The following is a 19,971-nucleotide window of genomic DNA, read 5'->3' on the forward strand; positions in this document are numbered from 1 at the left end:
TTAGTAGAGATCACAAGGACCTTAGAAATAGTTTGCAGTTGTAACATGCGCAGAATCCTAAAAGCCGACAAAAATGGCTTTAGAAAACAGAAGAAGTAAAGGCACAAAGTTTGGGAGTGAAACTGCAGAGAGGGCCAAGTCAACAATGAGTTTGATGGCGCTGAGTGCTGCTGAAAAGAAAATCAAAGCACCAATATCACCACAACATTTGATGCCTAGAACTTGGCAGGGAACTTAAAAAAAGGAAATGGTCCAAGTCGGTAATGGCCATTTGGGGAAACAATTTTTGCAGATATGTTTGTGGATCAACCATACTGGCAATAACAGTGTAAAAGCATGTGAATAAAAATGTTTTTATTATAAAGGTCAATGTTATTATGTTTGAAGAAACACATATGTATAAGGTAACCTATGAATAATCTTTATAATTACAATACTTTTTGCCAGGTTGAAGAATGTGACAATAGAATGAAAAATCATTTTATAAATATGTATTCACCTACATTAGATCAGTAATAATATACATTCCAATAATATTGACTTTTGTAGAGCATGGCACACGAGGCAGAAAATAAGACTGCAGAAATGGGTAGCTTGGCACCAAAAGCAGTCGGGCTTAACTTCTAGGCAATGTAAAGTATTTATGCATTACAAAAAAAGGTAATAAAGTGAAATCACCACACACAAAAATCCCACACCAATTTAGAAACATAGAGCACATTTTAATAAATTATTTCACACCAAAATGACAAAAATCCAATCAGTAGAACCAGAGTTATGCATTTTTTAAAGGTTTTTAGTGAAAACTAGTGCCTAAATGATCAAAGCGCCTACCGCTGAGATCTGTTTGCGCAAGACTGGGTTAAAGTAAAAAAATATGGCGGACAACGATGGATCACGCTCTGAGTAGATAAAGTTTAGCGGGGCAAGGCTCCGGGCGGTTACTGAGGAGGTAGCACCGTTGTAGGGGAGCCTTGGGTCGTAGCTGTGGTGAAGGTTTAGACATTCTGACTTAGTCTCTTTTTGGGAATCAAAAATGTAAAACGGGACAAGGCAGTAGACTGTTGCCAAAGACAGTTACAGGGTCTCGGATATCCTTTTGGCAAAGGACTTCTGAACAGGATTTGCTGGTGTAGAGAAGAATGTAGAGCAAGAAGTCGTGAAGTCAATCCGACCGGCGGTGGACCTTGGGTGGCTAGACGAGCAGGTTGGTTCTCGTTCTCAGTGCAGTTTTTGGCCCAAAAATGTCCACGACCTCAGTTTTAGATTCTAGTCATTTGGGAATCTTTAGCACCACAACCAAGGGTCCGGGACTGGTCGGACACCACTTGGGGGTTCAGGACTCACTCAGGCTGGGTCCATTTGGGGGTTTAAGATGGTGGAAGCCATTTGTGGTATTGTGGCACCGAACAGAAGGCTAGCAAACTAACTATAGAGTCACTCTGTTAGTCATGGGATAAGGTGAAGATGCAGGCTCAACAGAATGGCTGGTCTCTGAGGTTTCAAGGTAGGTTCCAGGAAGCAAGGCAGTTCTTTCAGGCAACAAAAAACAGTCTTGTAGAGTGCACAGCAGCAGGCAGTCCTCTGAGAGTCCTTCCACAGGTCCAGGAGAGAATTGAAGAGGGGTCTCAGGGTCCTGTTTTAAAAAGCCTGGTGCCTTGCCTCTGCAATGTGGGAAAAGCTTCTACAAAGGTTCTTTAAAGTGGATGACATTTTCTGACACCCCTGCTCCAAAGCTGGCTGCAGTGGCAATGTGGAGGTGATAGGTCCCTTGTGTGAAGGCAGAGCATGGTCTATTCAGTTGCAAGTGGGGCGGTGCTCAGCTCCAATCCCCCATCCAGCCAGAAGATGAGCCATTCATGCACACTTAATCCCTCTATTGTGTGACGATCTAGAAGGAATTCATAAAGTCTAACTTTCAGTTACAACCAGCCATGTGACCCAAGACAGGCTGCAGGCACAAAAGAGCTAAGGGCAGCAAAATGCCAACTTTCCGAAAGTGGCATTTTCAAAATTGTAACTAATTATTTGATTTTACCATTAAAAAGGATTTTGTATTGCAATTTCATAGATACTTGATCCCAATCAAACGTTAGCACTTATTAAATATAATAAGGCAACCCAATTTTACCCTAAGGGACAGGTAGGCCTCACAGTAGTGAAAAATGAATTTAAGAGTTTTTCACTACCAGAACATGCAAAATTTAAAAGTACATGTCCAACCTTTTCATTACAATGCACCCTGTGTTATGGACATCCGAAGGTCTACCTTAGAGGTGACTTTTAAAAAAGTAAAATAAAGTCCACATTTGTAAAGCGCACAATCACCCGTAAGGGTCTCTAGGCGCTGGGGGCCGTCGGGAAGATTAAGCGAGCTATTGCCCAGAGTCACATGGTGCTGGGCTAACCTGCCGCCGGAGCCGGGGATCGAACCATGGTCCCCAGATTCCAGCGTCAGTCGCCCTGGCCGCGGCGCCACACCTCTTCCCTTTTAGGCAATAAAAGATGAGTTTAACCTCTTCACTGCTAGGCCTTATGCTAAGCCTTTTTATGGCTATTTGGGGTAGTTCGCGCTCAGGTTCCAGTAATTGTTTGTCCACATAAGGTATCTACGTGAAATTTGCATCCTTTTTTCCTAGCACCCTGAGGATTCTAAAGGTACTTGGGCTTTGTGGAATCCCCTGGAGAGAATCAAGAATTAGCCAAAATACAGCTACATCTTTTTTTTATATATGGAAAAATAATTGCTGCAGAAGAAAGTGTCTGTTTTTTCCCTGCAAATGGTATCAATGAGGGGTTTGTGGTGCTAAAATCACCGTCTTCTCAGTTTTCAAGGACAGGCAGACTTTTGTCAGAAAACCAAAATGTTCTCCACAGTTTTGGCATTTTACTGGGACATGGTCTATTTTTGCTATTTGTTTGTTTTCAACCTCCTTCCAGTTAGTGGTAGAAATTGGTATGAACGCAATAATGGATCCCGGAAAGCTATACGTTTACGAAAAGTAAACAACATTCTGAATTCAGCGAGGGGTCATTTGTGTAGATTCTTCATGTTTTTTATTTTATAGGAACTAACAGTGGAAAATCAAAAATATTGAAATTTGAGTTAAAAAAAACAGGCATTTGTGCCAATGTTTTCACCTGTAACTTATTCTAAGTATGACAGATTTAAAGCAATATACTTTTACATTTGCTGCACCCTTCTGGTTGGGGGGATATATAGGACTTGTAGGTTCACGAAGAACCCAAGGAACACAAAGCTGGGTTTGGTAGGTTTCCCTAGATGGCCGCTGAGCCCAGGACCAAAAAACGCATGTGCCCCCCTTGCAAAACCAGGCCGTTTTGTGATAGATCATTTTGATGTCGCCACAATACGTTCTAGGTCCTTGCCTGTTGCAGGTGCTTGGCCCACCCACACAAGTGAGGTACTATTTTTATTGGGAGACCTGGGGGAAGGCAGGGTGGTACATAATTTGTGTTAGCCCAGTGATCCCACACAGAAATGTGAGAAAAATCAGGTTTTTTCTGCTAAATTTGAGGTTTGCAGGGGATTCTGGGTAGGAAAACTGTGGGGATCCATGCAAATCACATCTCCCTGGACCCCCCCAGGTGTCTAGTTTTCAGAAATGGGTGGGTTTGGTAGGTTTCCCTACAACTTGAGCATGTAAGAGTTGTGGTAAGGAGTCTCATTGTTCATTCCAAAAGGTTTTTTGATTTCCTCTCTTATAAATGTTGAGGAAGCAGTTAGAGTCATTGTTTTTTTCTCATGTGTTACAGATACTGATTCACCTCGGTGCCAGTCATTTTGTGCATGGAACTGCTGGGGGGTACCATAGCCACCCCATGTGCCACCCCCACCCCACAACATCCTTCCGGTCCGCCACGGTGCCCCCCGCCATACTAATGTGGCGGGGGGAAATGGATGGCGGGCGGGCTAGGATGTAGGGCGGCCTACATCCTAATGGGCCCCTTAGTTTCAGTTTCATTTTCAATGTCATGACGACAGCGTGCCATTATCATTGCATTGAAAAAAAAGGCTTGGGAGATTGGGGAAATTCTTCCCCACCCCCCAAGGCCCCAAAAAAAAAAAAGAAATCCCTCTGCTGATTTGGTGCGCCTGTGCACGTGATGGAATGGTTCCATCACGAGCATAGGAGAACTGGTGCTCATGATAGAACCATTAGTCATGAGCACCGGAGGGGTTACGGCTTGGCAAAGGGGTCATATTGCCAAGTCGATTTGGCAGTTAAAAACAGCATTCTGGCCACAATTGGAGGCCAAGGGCGGTTTAAGATGCTACTTAAGTGGGTGATACTAAGTGTTGCAGGCCCAGCATCTTCAGTTACGTTATAGGCCTTGGGTATATGATATACAACTCTACGAGGGACTTATAAGTAAATTAAATATGCTAGTAAAGTATAAACCAGTTTAACAATGGTTAGGGGAGAGAGCACAAGCACTTTAGTTCCGGTTAGCAGTTGTAAAGTGCACAGAGTCGTAAGGCCAACAAAAAAGAATTCAGCAAAAAGTGGAGGGAAAAAGGCATAAAAGTTTGGGGGTGAACCTGCAGAGAGGAACGGGTCAATGAATGGTTTATATAGATCCTTGCACATAAATGACATCCAGGTACCTGAAGCTTCTTGTTTATATTTTTACGATGTCACTTAGAATCCCTTACTGAAAAACATGGCAGTTCTTGAACCTATCGGTCTTCTGTTCTATCAGGTCATGCCTAAAGGCAGAGGCAAAGGCAGGTTTAACCCACTATAACTACTTGGAAATTAATTAGTTTTCTAAGTTGTAGAAAATAAGCTCTTCAAAAAAGTTGTCTGTTATAAAGACAGTACATAATTTGTACCGGAAGCAGATGGTGTGCACCACCACTCATTTTTGGCGACAGAGACTTACGTTTTATCATCAGACATTGACCCAGAGAGAGAGGGAGAGAGAGAGAGAGAGAGAGAGAGCGAGAGAGAGATTAAAAGGAAAATAGGAAATCAATGTTAAATGGAGAAAGGATAGATGAAATAGAACCTGCAAGGGTGTGATAAAGATATATGAATTATAGGGTGGTGTAAAAATGAGGCATGTGGTAGAAACAAGACTAAGCAGCTTTGGTATTCGGCTACGCAGAGCCAGTGGTGGTGGGCTCCTTAGAAACATTACTGACCACTGCACTGACTTTAAACAAAAATAACTAACCAAGCAGCCAGGCACCACAGTTACACCTAGTGATAAACTGTACACATGTAGCAAAGGCAGAGCATCTTTGGCTGACTAGGTGGGCATGCTACTCATCCACAAAGCAGTGCCCTTTATCTTTCCTTCATATTACACGGCAGCACCATGCGGCGTTCCTTTGAACACAAGACGTAGCACATCCGTTAGTTTATGTGACAGCAGGCCCTCGGTGCTGCGTCGGTGGCGCGCTCTCAGCGCGTGGATATATTAAGTCCCGCTGAGCCACGCGCCCGAACGTTATTACCCCGGCTCGCGGACGCAGGTTTCTTAGTCACGATCCCATTGGGCCGGCTAACGCCTGGTGGCAGCGGTGACTCATCACGCAGCCTGTACGAAGAATCGTTCTGCAGAGCTACGCGGAGGGTTTCATGAGGTAAACACAGCAGAGCAATGACCCCCGCGCGCCAGCAGGAGGCGGGAAGTGACTGCACGGAGGAGACTGCAGGGCACCATTCACTCGGATGGCTCCTCTGTGGCTTGTGCCTACGCGCGCTTAATGTGTCCGAGACTGGCAGAAAACGGCACCGAGTTTAATATCTTGTCGAAGAGCGTGAACAGGGGCTGGGGGGATGACTGTGGTGGGCTCATTAGGGGCGCTCCTCCATTGCTTCAAGTATGTCATATGCTGCACCTGTGTAATTTGGTCACAAATGGGTCGCCGTAGTCGGTAAATTGAAAGCGTGTATTGTGCTTCGGCATAGGGTAGATTTGGGATATCAGGCCGCAATCCGCATACGTTTGAAGCTAAGAGTCTGCTGATGCAGCCTGTTCTGTGAACTCCAGAGGCAAAGTTAAGGAAGTCATAAGCTTTGGCGGGAAGTGGTTTCATCATCATGCAATAGAAAACTGACGAATGCACATTTCTAAGGCGCAAGAGAGGGGCTTCAGTTCCCCCCACAAAACGTGATTAAAGGGGCACGATTGAAAACCATTTCTAGAAAGAGAAATGAGTCCAAGAAGGTGACTGAAAAGAGCAATGCCTTTCAGAGGTGTTTTTAAGTGGCCTAAAGCTTGTAGAAATTAAGGGCCAGATGTAGGAAGGCAAATACCGGTCGGTAACGGCCGATTTCGGCCGTTACCGACCGGTATTTGGAGTTTGGGATGTAGGGGCATGTTAACATACAGATTCGGTAATTTTACCGAATCGGTATAATTATCAAATCTGTATTTTGACATGTAGGTAGCACTGTAATCAGTGCTACAGGGGTTTAAGAATTCTTAATTTACCACCAACTAGAAGTTGGTAAATTATGAAAACCCTTTAAAAAGCATTTCTTTTGCTTTTTAAACAATGCCATGTTGCATGTCTGCAACATGTGCACCCATGCACAATTGAGGGGTGCAACAGGGTGTCAAAGTGACACCCTGCCACCCTTCAATGTTTTTCCCAATTACCGAATCGGTATTTACCGATTCGGTAATTGACATTCATTCCTGGTAATTGACATTCATTCCTATGGGCCTCTAGGCCCATAGGAATTAATATCAATTACCGAATCGGTAAATACCGATTCGGTAATTACCGAATCATACCGATTCGGTAATTACCGAATCATACCGATTCGGTAATTAAATCGATAAAATTACCCACATCCCGATTGCCAGTTCTTAAATACCGAATCGGTATGATTCGGTATTTAAGAATCGGTAATCTGGGATTACCTACATCTGGCCCTAAATTAATGTAAAACTAAACTAAATATTCAGACTGCAAAATATCTGTAAAATATGACGCGTCCTAGCATCAGATTAAGAAAATAATGAAAGTAATGTTAATGATGTCTGCTCAATTCACTTAACATAAATGTTGTAGAATGTGTAGTAGGTATTCTTTGTGCTGAAGACAGATTGAAGATTCATGTAGAGAACTTTGTATACCTTCTGTTCAAAAGCATTATCCTTAGTGAGTAGAGCTCTAACTTTTACCTTTCCGAGGTTGACATGCAGAGTATCACGTGGTTGGGTGTTATCTATTTGACGTACTATGCTTTTATCAACCTTATAAGGAAACACATTATTTCATAAACAGACATATATACATTACATTAAATATACATACTAATAAACGTATTGAAATATGAACTATGTAAACATACAAATGTTTTTAGAGAATTTATGGACCGCTTAGGTGTTGGAAAAGTAATTCTCCTTATAATTATCACATTGTTTTTCATTTTTTTAATTAGCATGAATACTGATGATGTAAAATCCATTCAGTACCAGTGTGATGGAGATGTGTCTGGAATGGACTGGAGAAGAAAGCCCTTTGCATATGTTTGTTGGAAGAGGACAAAAGTGTAAGTGGTTCTGTCCGAGTATAATATGGAAAGACAAAGATATTCCCGAAATCTTCTGTGCTAGAAAAATAAACCATGATTTATGTCCCTAAGGAAACACAGATGCTCAGAAATGTTAATTTAGGAAAATGTAAATCAAATTGTTTTCTGGTAATCTCTTCCAGCTTTTATGTGATCATGGAAATAGGGGTAGTAAAATATGCATATAAATACTAAGTTGTTTTTATTTCGTTTAGAAAGTCTGTTCATCTATTTTTGAGCTTTATTTATTAAGAACCCCGCTTCAGTCAAATACTTACAGTAAGTATTCTGACAGATATCACCCAGATATTAAAATTAGCCAAATATTAAATATACTATTGAATATACCCCTATAAACTGCAGACTCTCTGCACAAGCTTCGTTGGGACTGCCCCACAGAAAAAAGTTCTAGGAAGGAGTCTAAAAAAGTTAGCAAGCAGTGTGCTGGCTCCACTCACATCCATCGTCAGATCACATGGACCCAACATCGTATCGTACGCAGACGACACTCAACTCGTCCTCTCCCTAACCAACGAACCCAACATTGCGAAACACAACTTTCAAAAAGGAATGGAAGCGGTCACCAGATGGATGAAAAACAGCTGCCTACAACTGAACACAGACAAAACCTAATTACTCATCATAGGACCACATCCCAAAGCCTGGAACAACTCCTGGTGGCCCCTGCCCTCAGAAACCCACCCCCACCCACGGACCACACATGCAACCTTGGAATCATCCTGGACTCCGAACTCAAAATGGACCGCCAGATCAATGCCGTCACCTCAAACTGTTTCCACACCCTCCGTCTTCTACGAAAGACTTACAACTTGATTCCCCTCGAACACAGGAAAGCCGTCACCCACATCCTCATCAGCAGCAGACTGGACTACGGCGAAGCGCTCTGCGCCGGAATCTACAGGAACCTCACCCGCAAACTCCAGAACATTCAGAATGCCTCTGCCAGACTAGTCCTTAACCTACTGCGCTACTGCCATATCACCCAACAGCTGCGGGCACTACACTGGCTTCCCGTCGAGAAGAGAATCACATTGAAGCTCCTCACCCACGCTCACAAAGCCCTCCACAACACCAGCCCGGCCTACATGAACCACCGCCTTGTTCCACGCACCCCAAAGATCCCTCCGCTCAGCCCAGTTCTCCCTCTCAACGGTGCCGTGCATCAAGAAAACCAGAACAGGAGACCATTCCTTCTCCTTCCTCGTTGCCTTCCCTCTCTACGTCCGCCAGACACCATCTCTCTCCAAGTTCCTGACGGGCCTCAAGACCTGCCTCTTCGACTTATCACCATGAGCTTCAGGCTACTGCACGAACCCTGGTGGGCCCTGGAAGTCCTCAGGGCCTGCTTGGCCTCTCGACTTACCGTGAGTGCCAAGGACCTACGTACGTGCCCCCTCCTTGCGCCTTGAGACCCTCCCGGGTGAGTAGTTGCGCTTAATAAACCTTTGATTGATTGATTTGATTGCTGGAGGCGCAGTCCTTGTGACACCACCTCCACATGCCACCCAACTAACAAGCACACACCACCACTTACAAAAAACCCTTACTACTTCGACATTTCCACACCATTCCAGAGTAGCATTATACTTGTCGAAAAAATTATTCAGTGTCTCATCAGGGGTTGTAAGTGAAATATTATTTTTTGTTTACAATTACACATTAGTTTATGTTTGACCATGGTACTATACTACACCTAACACAGTCAAGAGCATCTGAAACACCGGTTTAGAGTTATTATTGTTTTGGCTCTCCAGAACTTGTGGAATTAGTCAATGCTGTCAGTGGGTAAAACTGATTGGCATCCTGAATTAGTTTCCTTTTTTTAGAGCCACACTTAGGTGAATGCCAGATGTGTGCAAAGTTGGTCACCTACATGTCCAAGCACATTGGTTCACCAACTTTGTGGACATTTATTATTATTATTATTATTATTGTCATACTCATTAATACTACTTTAATAATTATATACATTATATTATTGGGATTAGTGTTATTATGAATTTGTTACAGGTTTAAAGCACCTTAGAGGCGCAGGCTATGTACCTGCTCAGGGTAGTGCACAGCATGGAGGATACTGTGTCATAAATCTAACAGAAAGAGGCAATATACTGGAAATGTTCTGGACTCTTTAAAATTCAACACTATTGACCAATCAATATGGCTCAAAATGTTGCCTCTTGGTATTGCAGGGAACTCCTATGTGGTTTATCTCCCATGTCTCTCTGATCAGTCCACAGCCACTCTCCAGCCTCCTACAATAATCTCTTCAGACTTCCTAGCTAGATCTTTATGCAGTACCTCTTACTTGTTTTTCCTACCTTTCTCACATTCTTCAACTAAAAAACGTCAGTCTTTAAATAGATATCAACAGTCGGTCCTGCTCAATGCCTCTAAAACTGAAATCCTTTTCGTCCTTGCCTCCACCAGCCTTCCTCTCCCGACCATACTCATCTTCTTTCCCTTGACATTCATACTGGCCCTGTCACAGCCAGAGACCCAGAAGTGCCTTTTGATTCCCAACTGAAGATGGACTCCTATAATGTCAACATAGCCAGAGCCACACAAAAAAGTACACTCTGCAAAAATATTTATAAACCAACTTGTCACAAGCTAGCTGGTGACAGCTTGGTCATCTCTCATGACAAAGGTATAAGTGTTTTCAAATTAAAACCCTTTACCCCACTTGCGTCTCACAAAACCACCGACTTTCTCATACAAACTAAAAGTTGGTTGGCTGTCATGTGCGCAGGAGAACTCTCTTTTTGTGGCTACCAAAGAAATCTACAGCCTGGCCCACCTTGCTGATCTTGCAAGTTTTGCCACCTCAACACAGCTCAGTCAATGCAACACCATCCTTCACCTGCTCACGTCACGGAAACTCTAATCTCACGTTCATTTCCTCTACTGCAAGGTACTGTTCACAGGAAGGCAGTTCTTCTAGAGCTCTAATTTGACAATACCTTACTTTTAGGACTGCCCACATTTTTTTTATACATCACCCACAGCCCACAATATCTAACGTGTGATAAAGTACAGATGACAATTATAAAAATCTTGTCTGTCTTCACCGTTCATCCTCTTGTAAAATAGGTGGGTATATTTAAAATGTTACTTCTCCACATCAATTCAGTTTCTACGCTATTTCACCGTTATATATGCAATTAAGAATTTAGTTGCCAGAAGAAGTTGGGAGATAAGCATAACTTCAGTTTGTCTGCCAGAGGATGCTGAGTCATAATCATACCTTGAACATCCGTGCATAAATATGTTGTGACCCTTTCCCATGGTACCCCCGCGGAATGAGGGGCTGGTGTTGCTTCGGAAAGCCCAGATATGGGTTAGATGGCTTAGATTATGCCAGCTCTCTGCTTTTGGGGGCTAATAAAGCAGAGATTCGGCAACTACAACGAGTTCAAAATTCGGCAGACAGGATCTTGGTAGGTCTTCAGGGCTGCACTGGCTTCCGATTTATAAACGGATCCAGTTTAAAGCCCTCTGCCTATCTTTCAGGATCTTAAAGACGAGTAGCCCAGCGCTTCTGTGTGACTTTTTGATCCCGTATGTCCCTCACCGTCAGTTGCGCTACTTGGGTCAGCAACTGGTGACTGTCCCGCCGTTCAAACGTAGCAGGGCTGGAGGGCGTTCATTTCACCATCTGGCTGCCAAGCTATGGAATTCTCTACCGTTATCTATCCGCGGTATGGAGAACTTGCTTGCATTTCGAAAAGCTATTAAAACCTTCCTGTTTGCATCAGTATAGACTATAGGTTTGGGTTTGTCAGCGCTGTGCCGGATGTTTTTTTTTTCTTTCTCTTTGGTGTATGTAAATCTGATAGCGCCGGGACGCCCCTTCGCTGGGGCAGCTGTGCGCTTTAAGAAAATGTCCAACATAACATAACATATGAAGGCTGCCTCACACTGTGCCGTTCCTTTGACATGAACATGACACTTCTAAAAGCTGCAACCTGTCCTTAATGTGTATCAGTTTGTCTCCATTTCCCTCTCTTCCCCTAATATTCCACCGATGTGGACTGATGCTTCACATGAGTGTGATGTCCTGTAATTTTCCTTGTCTTGTCTTATTCTTAGGAATCAAGACTTTTTGTTCTTCAGAAATGTTTTATTGACAGTCATTCACCCATTTTACTGGGTAGTTCTTCAACGACAAGAGCTAAGAACCTGGTAGACCTACTTTAGATTTTGACTGGACCGAGGCAGGGATAACCGACTTCTTTAAATGTAATAGAAACATCATTCTGAATACCAAAAATTGTCTAAGACTGAACGGGGACAAAACCGAGGTGCTTATTGTTGGCAAATCCCCCTCGGTGTGGACCTCTGCCTGGTGGCCTCAGGCTTTGGGCCCATTACCTGTCCCCAAGGACCAACTTGGGCATGTGGATAGATTCCAAAATGTCCTATGATTATCACACTCGGCGTGTTGCAGGGACGTGTTTTGGAATTCTCCGCAGTCTAAGAAGGACACTTGACCTACTCCCAGCGTCCGCCAGAAGAGCCCTGGTCCATGCCTTGGTTACTTCTAGGCTGGACTACAGGAATGTCCTCTACCTGGGAGCTAATGCTAGCTGCATTTTAAGACTGCAGCATATCCAGAACGCAGCTGCTCGACTGGTGTTTCAGCTTCCCAGGAGAGCCTCCTCAAAAAGAGCCTTGGAGACACTGCACTGGCTCCCTATTAGGGAACGCATAGAGTTCAAAGCACTTTGTGTCAGTCACAGGATCGGCCAAGGCAAGGGCCCGGGCTTCCTGCGTAATCTGCTTTTTCCTTACAAGCCCACTCGACTCTTGCGCTCGATGGGCGTTGGCTTGTTTTCGGTCCCTAGAATCAATAAGGCAAGAATGGGAGGGCGCTCCTTCCGTTTCTTAGCCTCACGGAGATGGAACTCCCTCCCATACAAGCTCCGGTTTGCAACCCTCGGAGATGCTGTTCCGGAAGGAGCTGAAAACTCTCTTGTTTCCGAAGCCTTAACTTACCGGCACAGGACTAGTCTCGCTCCATCTGTCCAGGCTGCTGCTCAGTCCTTGATAGCGCGGGGACACACTGGCAAGTGTAACCAGGTGCTTTAAAAGCTCAGAATTATTATCTGAACTGAAACATTAGGAGTTTACAAGTGTATTTTATTATCAAAAAATTTGCCAAAGGTCATGCGGATTACATGTCTAAGAGGGTCGCACAACAAGTTATACATTTAGGAGTTTTAAACATGAAGCAGGTTTTTAAAAATAGAAAAAAGTCTTTCATCTTAATGCGCTTGCACTCTAAACTGAATAGACTGCTATTCCCATACTTAGCATCTCTCGTTTCTTTGGGTACCTAGGGGCTGTCGGATCCTAGGCATATTTTAAAGTTACTTTTTAATGTTACAGGTTGGCTTTAAACATTTCAAAAGGATGTATTCTGAACCCTCACACGTTGCAGCTTGTCCAGCAGTCCATGATTGCTGGGCAGCCCTGGTGCCATGTTTTTAAGTGCCCCTCCTGTAGCTTGTTTCTCTTGTGGGTGGTGCAAAGCCACATTGCTGCCAACATGTGGCATCTGACCATTACTGCCACTTACACGGTTTCTTTGTAGTTCTACTGTGGACTTACCCAAAATCCATGTATGATAATTGAGGTCAGCCTATTTCTCGCCATGGTCTAAGAGACAGAAAACATGTACTAGGTGTATTCAGCAGCCCCCAGAGTGCAAAGGTCAAAGATGTCAGCTATCTAGGTCCATAAAAAAAACGATTGAGGAGGCATATGTACAAAAGTGAATTTGCCACACTGACAAACAGAATAAGTGAGTGTAATCTCTTCTTCCCATGATCCAGTCACCACACACCCATTCTTTACTACTGTCTTTACTGTAGACTGCAGAGCCTTTCTTTTTTCTTCTCTTAAATACATATTGCACTTTTAAAAGGGTTTGATCGCTTCCTTGTCAAACATGCCTCAAACTGTTGTACCATCCCCCATCTCTATATTTAAAACTCTTCTCATTAGGAGCCAGTGTGGGAGTGGAGTTGTTATGCAATGGTGCAAAATAATTCCTTTAATATATTACTCTTTAGGCTTACACATATAAAGTTTGTCCTCTCTGACAATCCAAGCCATTTTTAAGAGATAGCATGCCAGGCTGCATGTGATGGCTTGTTGCTTGTGAAAACTTGATTTTTATTTTCACCCTTTAGGAGGGGATTTTCACCTGTGATGTTTGATGACTCCGAATTATTTCTGGACATTCTAGTCTGCCATGATGCTTTGGGAGCAGAAATTGCTTCATTGGTATTCTTGGAGCTGATTAGAGCTTTCCATTTGAACCAGTACTATCAATTACAAAATATGCCAGCTCCACCTCTGCCCTTTGCCATAAATTATTAAATGTATCCCTTGATGATGGTGACGAACAAACTACTCACTGCACACATCTCCCTCGTCCTCGCCGTCTGCGCAATCTCTGATGAAGTCGCACACTTGTCCGAGTTTGATAGCTGTTCCATTCATGCAGTTGAAAGAGCCCTGCAGGGCCATTTTAGACGTACCAGTTCCTGGAAAGAAAATCAAAATCCTATCAGTGAAGTGCAGTTATTAATTGACCATATCCTGTCCTTCAAACAATGGTTTATTTTGCGCAACCCTATGGCTTTAGTGCTGCTCTATTAACAATCAGATCCATTTGAAGAGCCGCAACATTGCCTTCTCGCTCTCAACGGGATCTGACTGAAGAGAGACAAGAGTGCCACAAGTGAACAGAAAGGCTCGGATGGCTGCTTAGGTAGACGGGTGATGGCCTTTCATAGCATCCAGCGATGTATTTTTTATGATTCTGCTCTTTGACAAAATCCATACTGCAGCCATCTCATTTTAACAAATGTGTTCTCAACAGACTCAGTAATGCCTCGATCAATCGAAGTAGGGCAGCTGAAGGAAGCCGTAAGCTAGAGTCAACAATTCATGAGATATACATATATACACACACACCCGCAAGCACACCCAGAAATAGATGTTGATTTCTGTTTGCATTATAGTGAGAAGAACACAAGACCTTTGGTACTTGGAACACTTTACAAATGTTTGCATAGGTTAAAACGCAAGTTATGCATTAAGTCATGTGTACCGACATGCTATATGCATAACAGTTATAGAACTACAAAATGGCACAAAGTGGCAGATGTTTCATTGGTTGTTTCAGCTATGTACAGTCGCTAATGATTCATTGTGTAAAACTGCTGATGACCTCTGATAGCCCATGTAATTTGTGAAATATCATTTTTTACATTTGTGAAACCCAACAGGTTGCGTTTTCCTTGAGTAAGCGTGACTTACTTCTGGAAATTCAGAAGTATGTTTGTGGCCCCCAGACAGATCCTCTGGGGATGCAAAATTGTCTGCTGCAGATAATTGCTTGTTAGATATTTTGAGAATGCGGCTGTGGTACGCGAGTCTTTAACAATATTCACACAATATGCTCAAGTTCTATTCGAGACCACACATAGTTTAATGATGTCCTTAATTGACAGGCTTCATTGTTCACAAAATACATATTTATGTCATTTCATTTTGCTGACACCATTTATTAGTGCATAGGAAAGGTATTTAAAAGTCTTCATTTGAGGGACAGGCTCTTCAACACTTAGCTTGTAAAAAGTTTCAACAAGTTATTTTCCAATGACTCCAAAAATAAAAAAAATAAAAATTGCATTTCTTTATAATGCAATAGTATTTCATCTCTGTACATTACAGTCTATTAAAGAAAACCAAAGAGGATTGTGTACAGTGCACACACTGAACTTCAGTATTTCAACGTGCTTTCAAATGTGTGGACTGATAGAAAAGGAGACAGTGAAAAGGTAATTGGCCAGGATCATGCAATTTGCTCAAACAGGGAAGTCGGGATAAACCCAAGGTTCCATTGTTTCACATTGTGCAATTCATTCGCTAGATGGCTGTCTCTTTTTCTCTCTCTCCCCTTTTAGATCAAAGTTTAATGCGTGGTGTGGAATTCTTCGAGGACCTAATCAGTAAAGTGGTAAATAGAAGCATGACATGATAAATCAAGTTCACGCAAGAAACCTTTCTTGCAAAAAATACAAAAAATAACTTAATGGTAGGTATGGTACTCTATTTTAATGTTGAAATCATTGGCTTCACCTGACTTCAGGAGCGGCTCAACACCTCAGTGATGCCAATTACACACGTTTCCAGTCTAGGAGATCAACACACATGAAATGCAAAGCTTTGCTGCAGGCAGACTGACACTCATAGCTGCTATCACTCTCAGACTTTTAGCATTTTTCATCCTCCTCCTGGGTGGGGTTGAGATAGTTCAAATTGCTGGCTGTCAAAATCCTGTAGTGTGATGTGACAATTCTCAGAGAAGAAGTGTTTTACAACGTCATTAGCATACATCCCTCTCCGGGCACTGAGTGCTGTGAAAGTGCTTGGAGAGGAACGGTTTAAAACATCTTTTAGCACAAGTCCCACTCATATAAGTTGCATATTACTTATTTACAACATCTGTCATAGCTGTTCACTAACCAGACCACCCATCTCCACAGCAAAACTCTGGAACGCGATCTACTGCAGGAGGGGTGGGGGAGGAGCTTGGAACATGTGATCAGAGCGTGGGCAGCAGGCAGAAGCTAAGGGCCATATGTATCATCATACCGTTTAGCGATTCCTAAATAGCGATTTTTAAGGAATCGCTATTTAGGATTCGCAAAACGGTATGTATGTACAAAATCGCCTTTTAATAGCGATTCCTTACCATTCCTAATTTGCGATTAGCAAATTGCTAATCGCAAATTACCCATTCATTTGTATGGGCCAGGAGGCCCATAGGAATGAAGGGGCAATTTGCGATTAGCAATTTTCTAATCGCAAATTAGGAATTTTTTCAAGGGTGCAGGGGTGTCTCAAGAACACCCTGCTGCACCCCTGAAAATGACATTTGGGGGCATATGGCGCATATACATGAGCGTCATATGGCACCTTTGGAATTTAAATAAATTGCATTTTTAGAAGAATTCGCAGCTTACCACCAACTAGAAGTTGGTGGTAATCTGCGAATCCTTATTGGCATTTTTGCATTAATATTTGTTTGATACATTGCATTTAAGGAATCGCAAATTTTGCGATTCCTTAAGTGCAATCGCAAAATAAGGAATAGCAAAATGTGAGATTCCTTATTTTGCATCAAACATGTTACATACATACCATTTTGCTAATTAGCATTCGCAAAGGCCGAAATTCTGCGAATTTCGGCCTTTGCGAATGCTAATTAGCTTGATACTTATGGCCCTTAATGATGACTCTGCTACGTTTGGGCTCGATGGTACTCAAGTTGAGCAAGGCCGTAGCCTTCAGTGGCTTTCCCGCCTCTAAATGAATAATAATCTCCAAAAGTACTTGACTAAATTTGCAATTTAAAAATTACACTGCTCAAAGTCAGACAACACATAACCTAAAATATATATTTGTGAAGTTCACATTAAAGACGTGGGTTTCTTGGCAACAACCTAGCAGTGGATGCGTTAGTGCAGTGAGACTAGTGAAGAATGAATGACAATCACATGATTTGGATGAATGGCCCCATGTAGATCAAATAATTAGGCACACAGTGTGATGTTGAGAAACCTGAGATTACACGAAAGCGTCCTGGCTAATTTGGCTTCATTTCACAAACGCAAACATGAACCCATGATGGTGAAGGGATGAGCGGCCTAGAGTCAAGGATACCCTGTAGGGAAGTCAGGGCATTTATGGCCTCCATTTTACTGTGCTATATTTTGTACAGAGGTCAGTAAGTCCTCTCAGGTGCAAGACTGAGGTGGGTAGCAGACCCTTTAACTACAGGGTGATGGGTAGGTTCCAGTGCCTAAGGTGTCAGGACGTAACAACTGGCTAATGAAACCTGCCATGCTCTGCTTTTGGAGTCATTTCCCTCTTTGTAAGTGTTAGGGCGTGCCTCATCATTTTACAGAACATGAGCGTAAGAAATTGGGTTATTAGTTGAGGGTGGTGAAACTCTACTTAAGCAACAACCACAACCTTTACCCAGGTGAACCACAAAGAGTCATTAAATTAACCTGAGGTTAACCCTCTGGTAGCTTGGCACCAAAGTAGTCAGGTATAAGTATTTATGTAGCACACGACTCATATAGTAAAACTATAACACAAGAAAAATCCCAAACCAAACTAGAAAAATTAAGTACATGTTATTAAATAAAATGATACCAGAATGACTAAAATCCAATCAGCAGATTTGGAGATATTCAATTTTAAAGGCTTTAGTGAAAATAGTGTCTGAAAGCACAAAGCGCTACTCATGATCATCTGTTAATGATAGCCTGGGGGGGGGGAGTCATAAGTTCAGGTTGACAGCGATGAAGCGTTGGTCGGATTCAGGACCCAGGCTAGTCCCGCTCAAATGTTACCTTCTAAGTCCTTCGCATAGAGTTCAGTTTGTGGTGAAAGAAGATGCGAGCAGGAGACTGAGCATTGTGAGTCAGTGTAGCGCAAAGAGCCAGTCAAGTGTCGCAGACGGGCATTGCTTAGCTTCGAGTTGGCAGTCCTTACAGGCAGCACGAAGACCAGTTCTCACTGGACTTCGCGTTAGCTATTGTCGTGAGTGGCAGAGTCTTGGTGAGAACAGGCCAATCTGTGAGGAGTCCAGACTTCAGCCTTTTTACCGTTTCTTTAGGAGTTCATGCTGGTACCAGCCCAGGGTCCAGGACATGTGGAGCTCTTGTTGTGGAAAAACAACAGTTGATGGACAGAATGCAGAACAATGTCATACATTCACCCCAGTACAGAGATCTGGGCCTAAATCCATTGTTTTTTTGCTCACCATGCCGTTCCAGTTTGAACCTAGTCATATGCAAATCAGTCTTGACCCTGTGCCCTATGGGAACAGTCCAGCCCGAACTGCCAAGCCGGGTCCTCCCTGGACTGGAAACAAGCATAGGACCAGTTTCAGGCTTTCAGTCGTCATCAGCCAGGATAGCTTGATTCCAGGGGCATGGAGAGCACGGGACTCACGTCTGAGCATACCCGTTCCACTTGTTGTGGACCAATATTCATTCCGGCATAGGCCAACAGGGATCAGACAAGCCAGTTGCAGGTCCAAGCAGATCCATTTGCAGCAGACCAACTGGGCGGGCAGGGAGGCCTCCCAAGCTTGTTGTGTCCCAGTAGCTCACACAGGAGGTAAGCCAACTGGCCCTTAGAGTCTCTCTGGGTAGTCTGGGATGAATGCAAGCAAGTCCATTCCTCCTGACACCGCAAAGCAGTCTTTCAAGCAGCAGGGCAGTCCTACTTCTGCAAGCTTCACAGGTCCAGGGTTTTCGGAGAAGTGGCTATGGAGGTTCAATATTTATACTTGCTGCTAACCTTTATGTCGGAAGCCTCGCTGTCCTAGTCCCACATCTGGTACTGGAAAGTGCTTCCCTTGTCAAGGCTCCAAACTGTCTAGGGGTGCACATCACAAAGGCTCTGCACAGCACATTCACAAAGGGTATTGACACTAGTCTTTCGTGACTGCAGCAGACAAACTAGGGCCAGGGCAGGTAGACAAGAAATTCCAAACACCTCTAGGATGTTGAAACCTCCAGAACCTTTACCTACTTCTAATGTGACACCAGTTATAAATACTGCCTCAGAACTGCTGCTGTGAGGCGCATCCTTAACACAGGTCTTCTCATCGCAAGCCTCTCATCCACGGTAACATTGACGACTCAGTACTTCGCATTGCAGCCCGCATCTTCTTCAGAAGAGCCGCTGCACGATGCATCCTCAACACCGGACCCCACACTGCAAGCCCCTCCTCGACACCATCCTCGATGAGAACGCAGGACTGCCCTTCGCAGCTCCTCGGAACGGCTGCTGTGTGACGCGTCTTTAATGGAAGGGATCTTGCAAATCTCCGCAACCAGGATTTAAGGTACTTTGTTCAACAGGCCTAACTTTGTCCCTGTGTCTAGTCAGCACTCCATCGCGGTCAGCCTGAACTTGTGACTTTGTCCAGATCCTCCGCGACCAGATAACCCCAGTTGGCGCTTTGTACTTCAAGGCACTGTTTTTACTCAAAACTTTGAAATTGCATATTTCTGGCTCTACTGATTGGGTTTTTGTAATTCTTGTCTCAAATATTGCATTACATTTTACTCCCTTTTTCTAGATTGGATTGGATTTTTTCTGACAGAAATTGTGGCTGCTACTTAAGCACAGTTTCACCCCTCTCTACATAACCCAGTTTCCAAAACTACAGAAATACTGAAGCAAAATGTATGCAGGAGAATCAGGGGCCATGCTACCCAGAGTGAATAGCTTTCAAGGAGCATGAGTGAAATGATTAGTGAAGGCTTTTCTGTGAATGTTCAAGAGAGCT

The 19,971-nt window shown here is 43.4% G+C and overlaps 1 protein-coding gene and 1 long non-coding RNA gene across 2 annotated transcripts in view; one reads left to right on the top strand and one right to left on the bottom strand.

Annotated features, from left to right (window-relative positions):
• Positions 1–19,971, bottom strand: part of ALK (ALK receptor tyrosine kinase) — a 2,452,973-nt gene that overhangs the window by 586,982 nt on the left and 1,846,020 nt on the right. Inside the window, exon 7 of the mRNA XM_078647129.1 lies at positions 14,003–14,131. Coding sequence (XP_078503255.1) covers positions 14,003–14,131 — 129 coding nt within the window. The remainder of the gene's footprint in view (positions 1–14,002; positions 14,132–19,971) is intronic.
• The window catches only part of LOC144761942 (uncharacterized), a 123,172-nt gene continuing 110,626 nt past the window's right edge, over positions 7,426–19,971 (top strand). Inside the window, exon 1 of the long non-coding RNA XR_013595966.1 lies at positions 7,426–7,538. This is a non-coding gene — a long non-coding RNA (uncharacterized LOC144761942). The remainder of the gene's footprint in view (positions 7,539–19,971) is intronic.

Source organism: Lissotriton helveticus, chromosome 6, assembly GCF_964261635.1.
Source record: "Lissotriton helveticus chromosome 6, aLisHel1.1, whole genome shotgun sequence".
In the NCBI taxonomy this organism is placed as follows: Eukaryota; Metazoa; Chordata; class Amphibia; order Caudata; family Salamandridae; genus Lissotriton; species Lissotriton helveticus.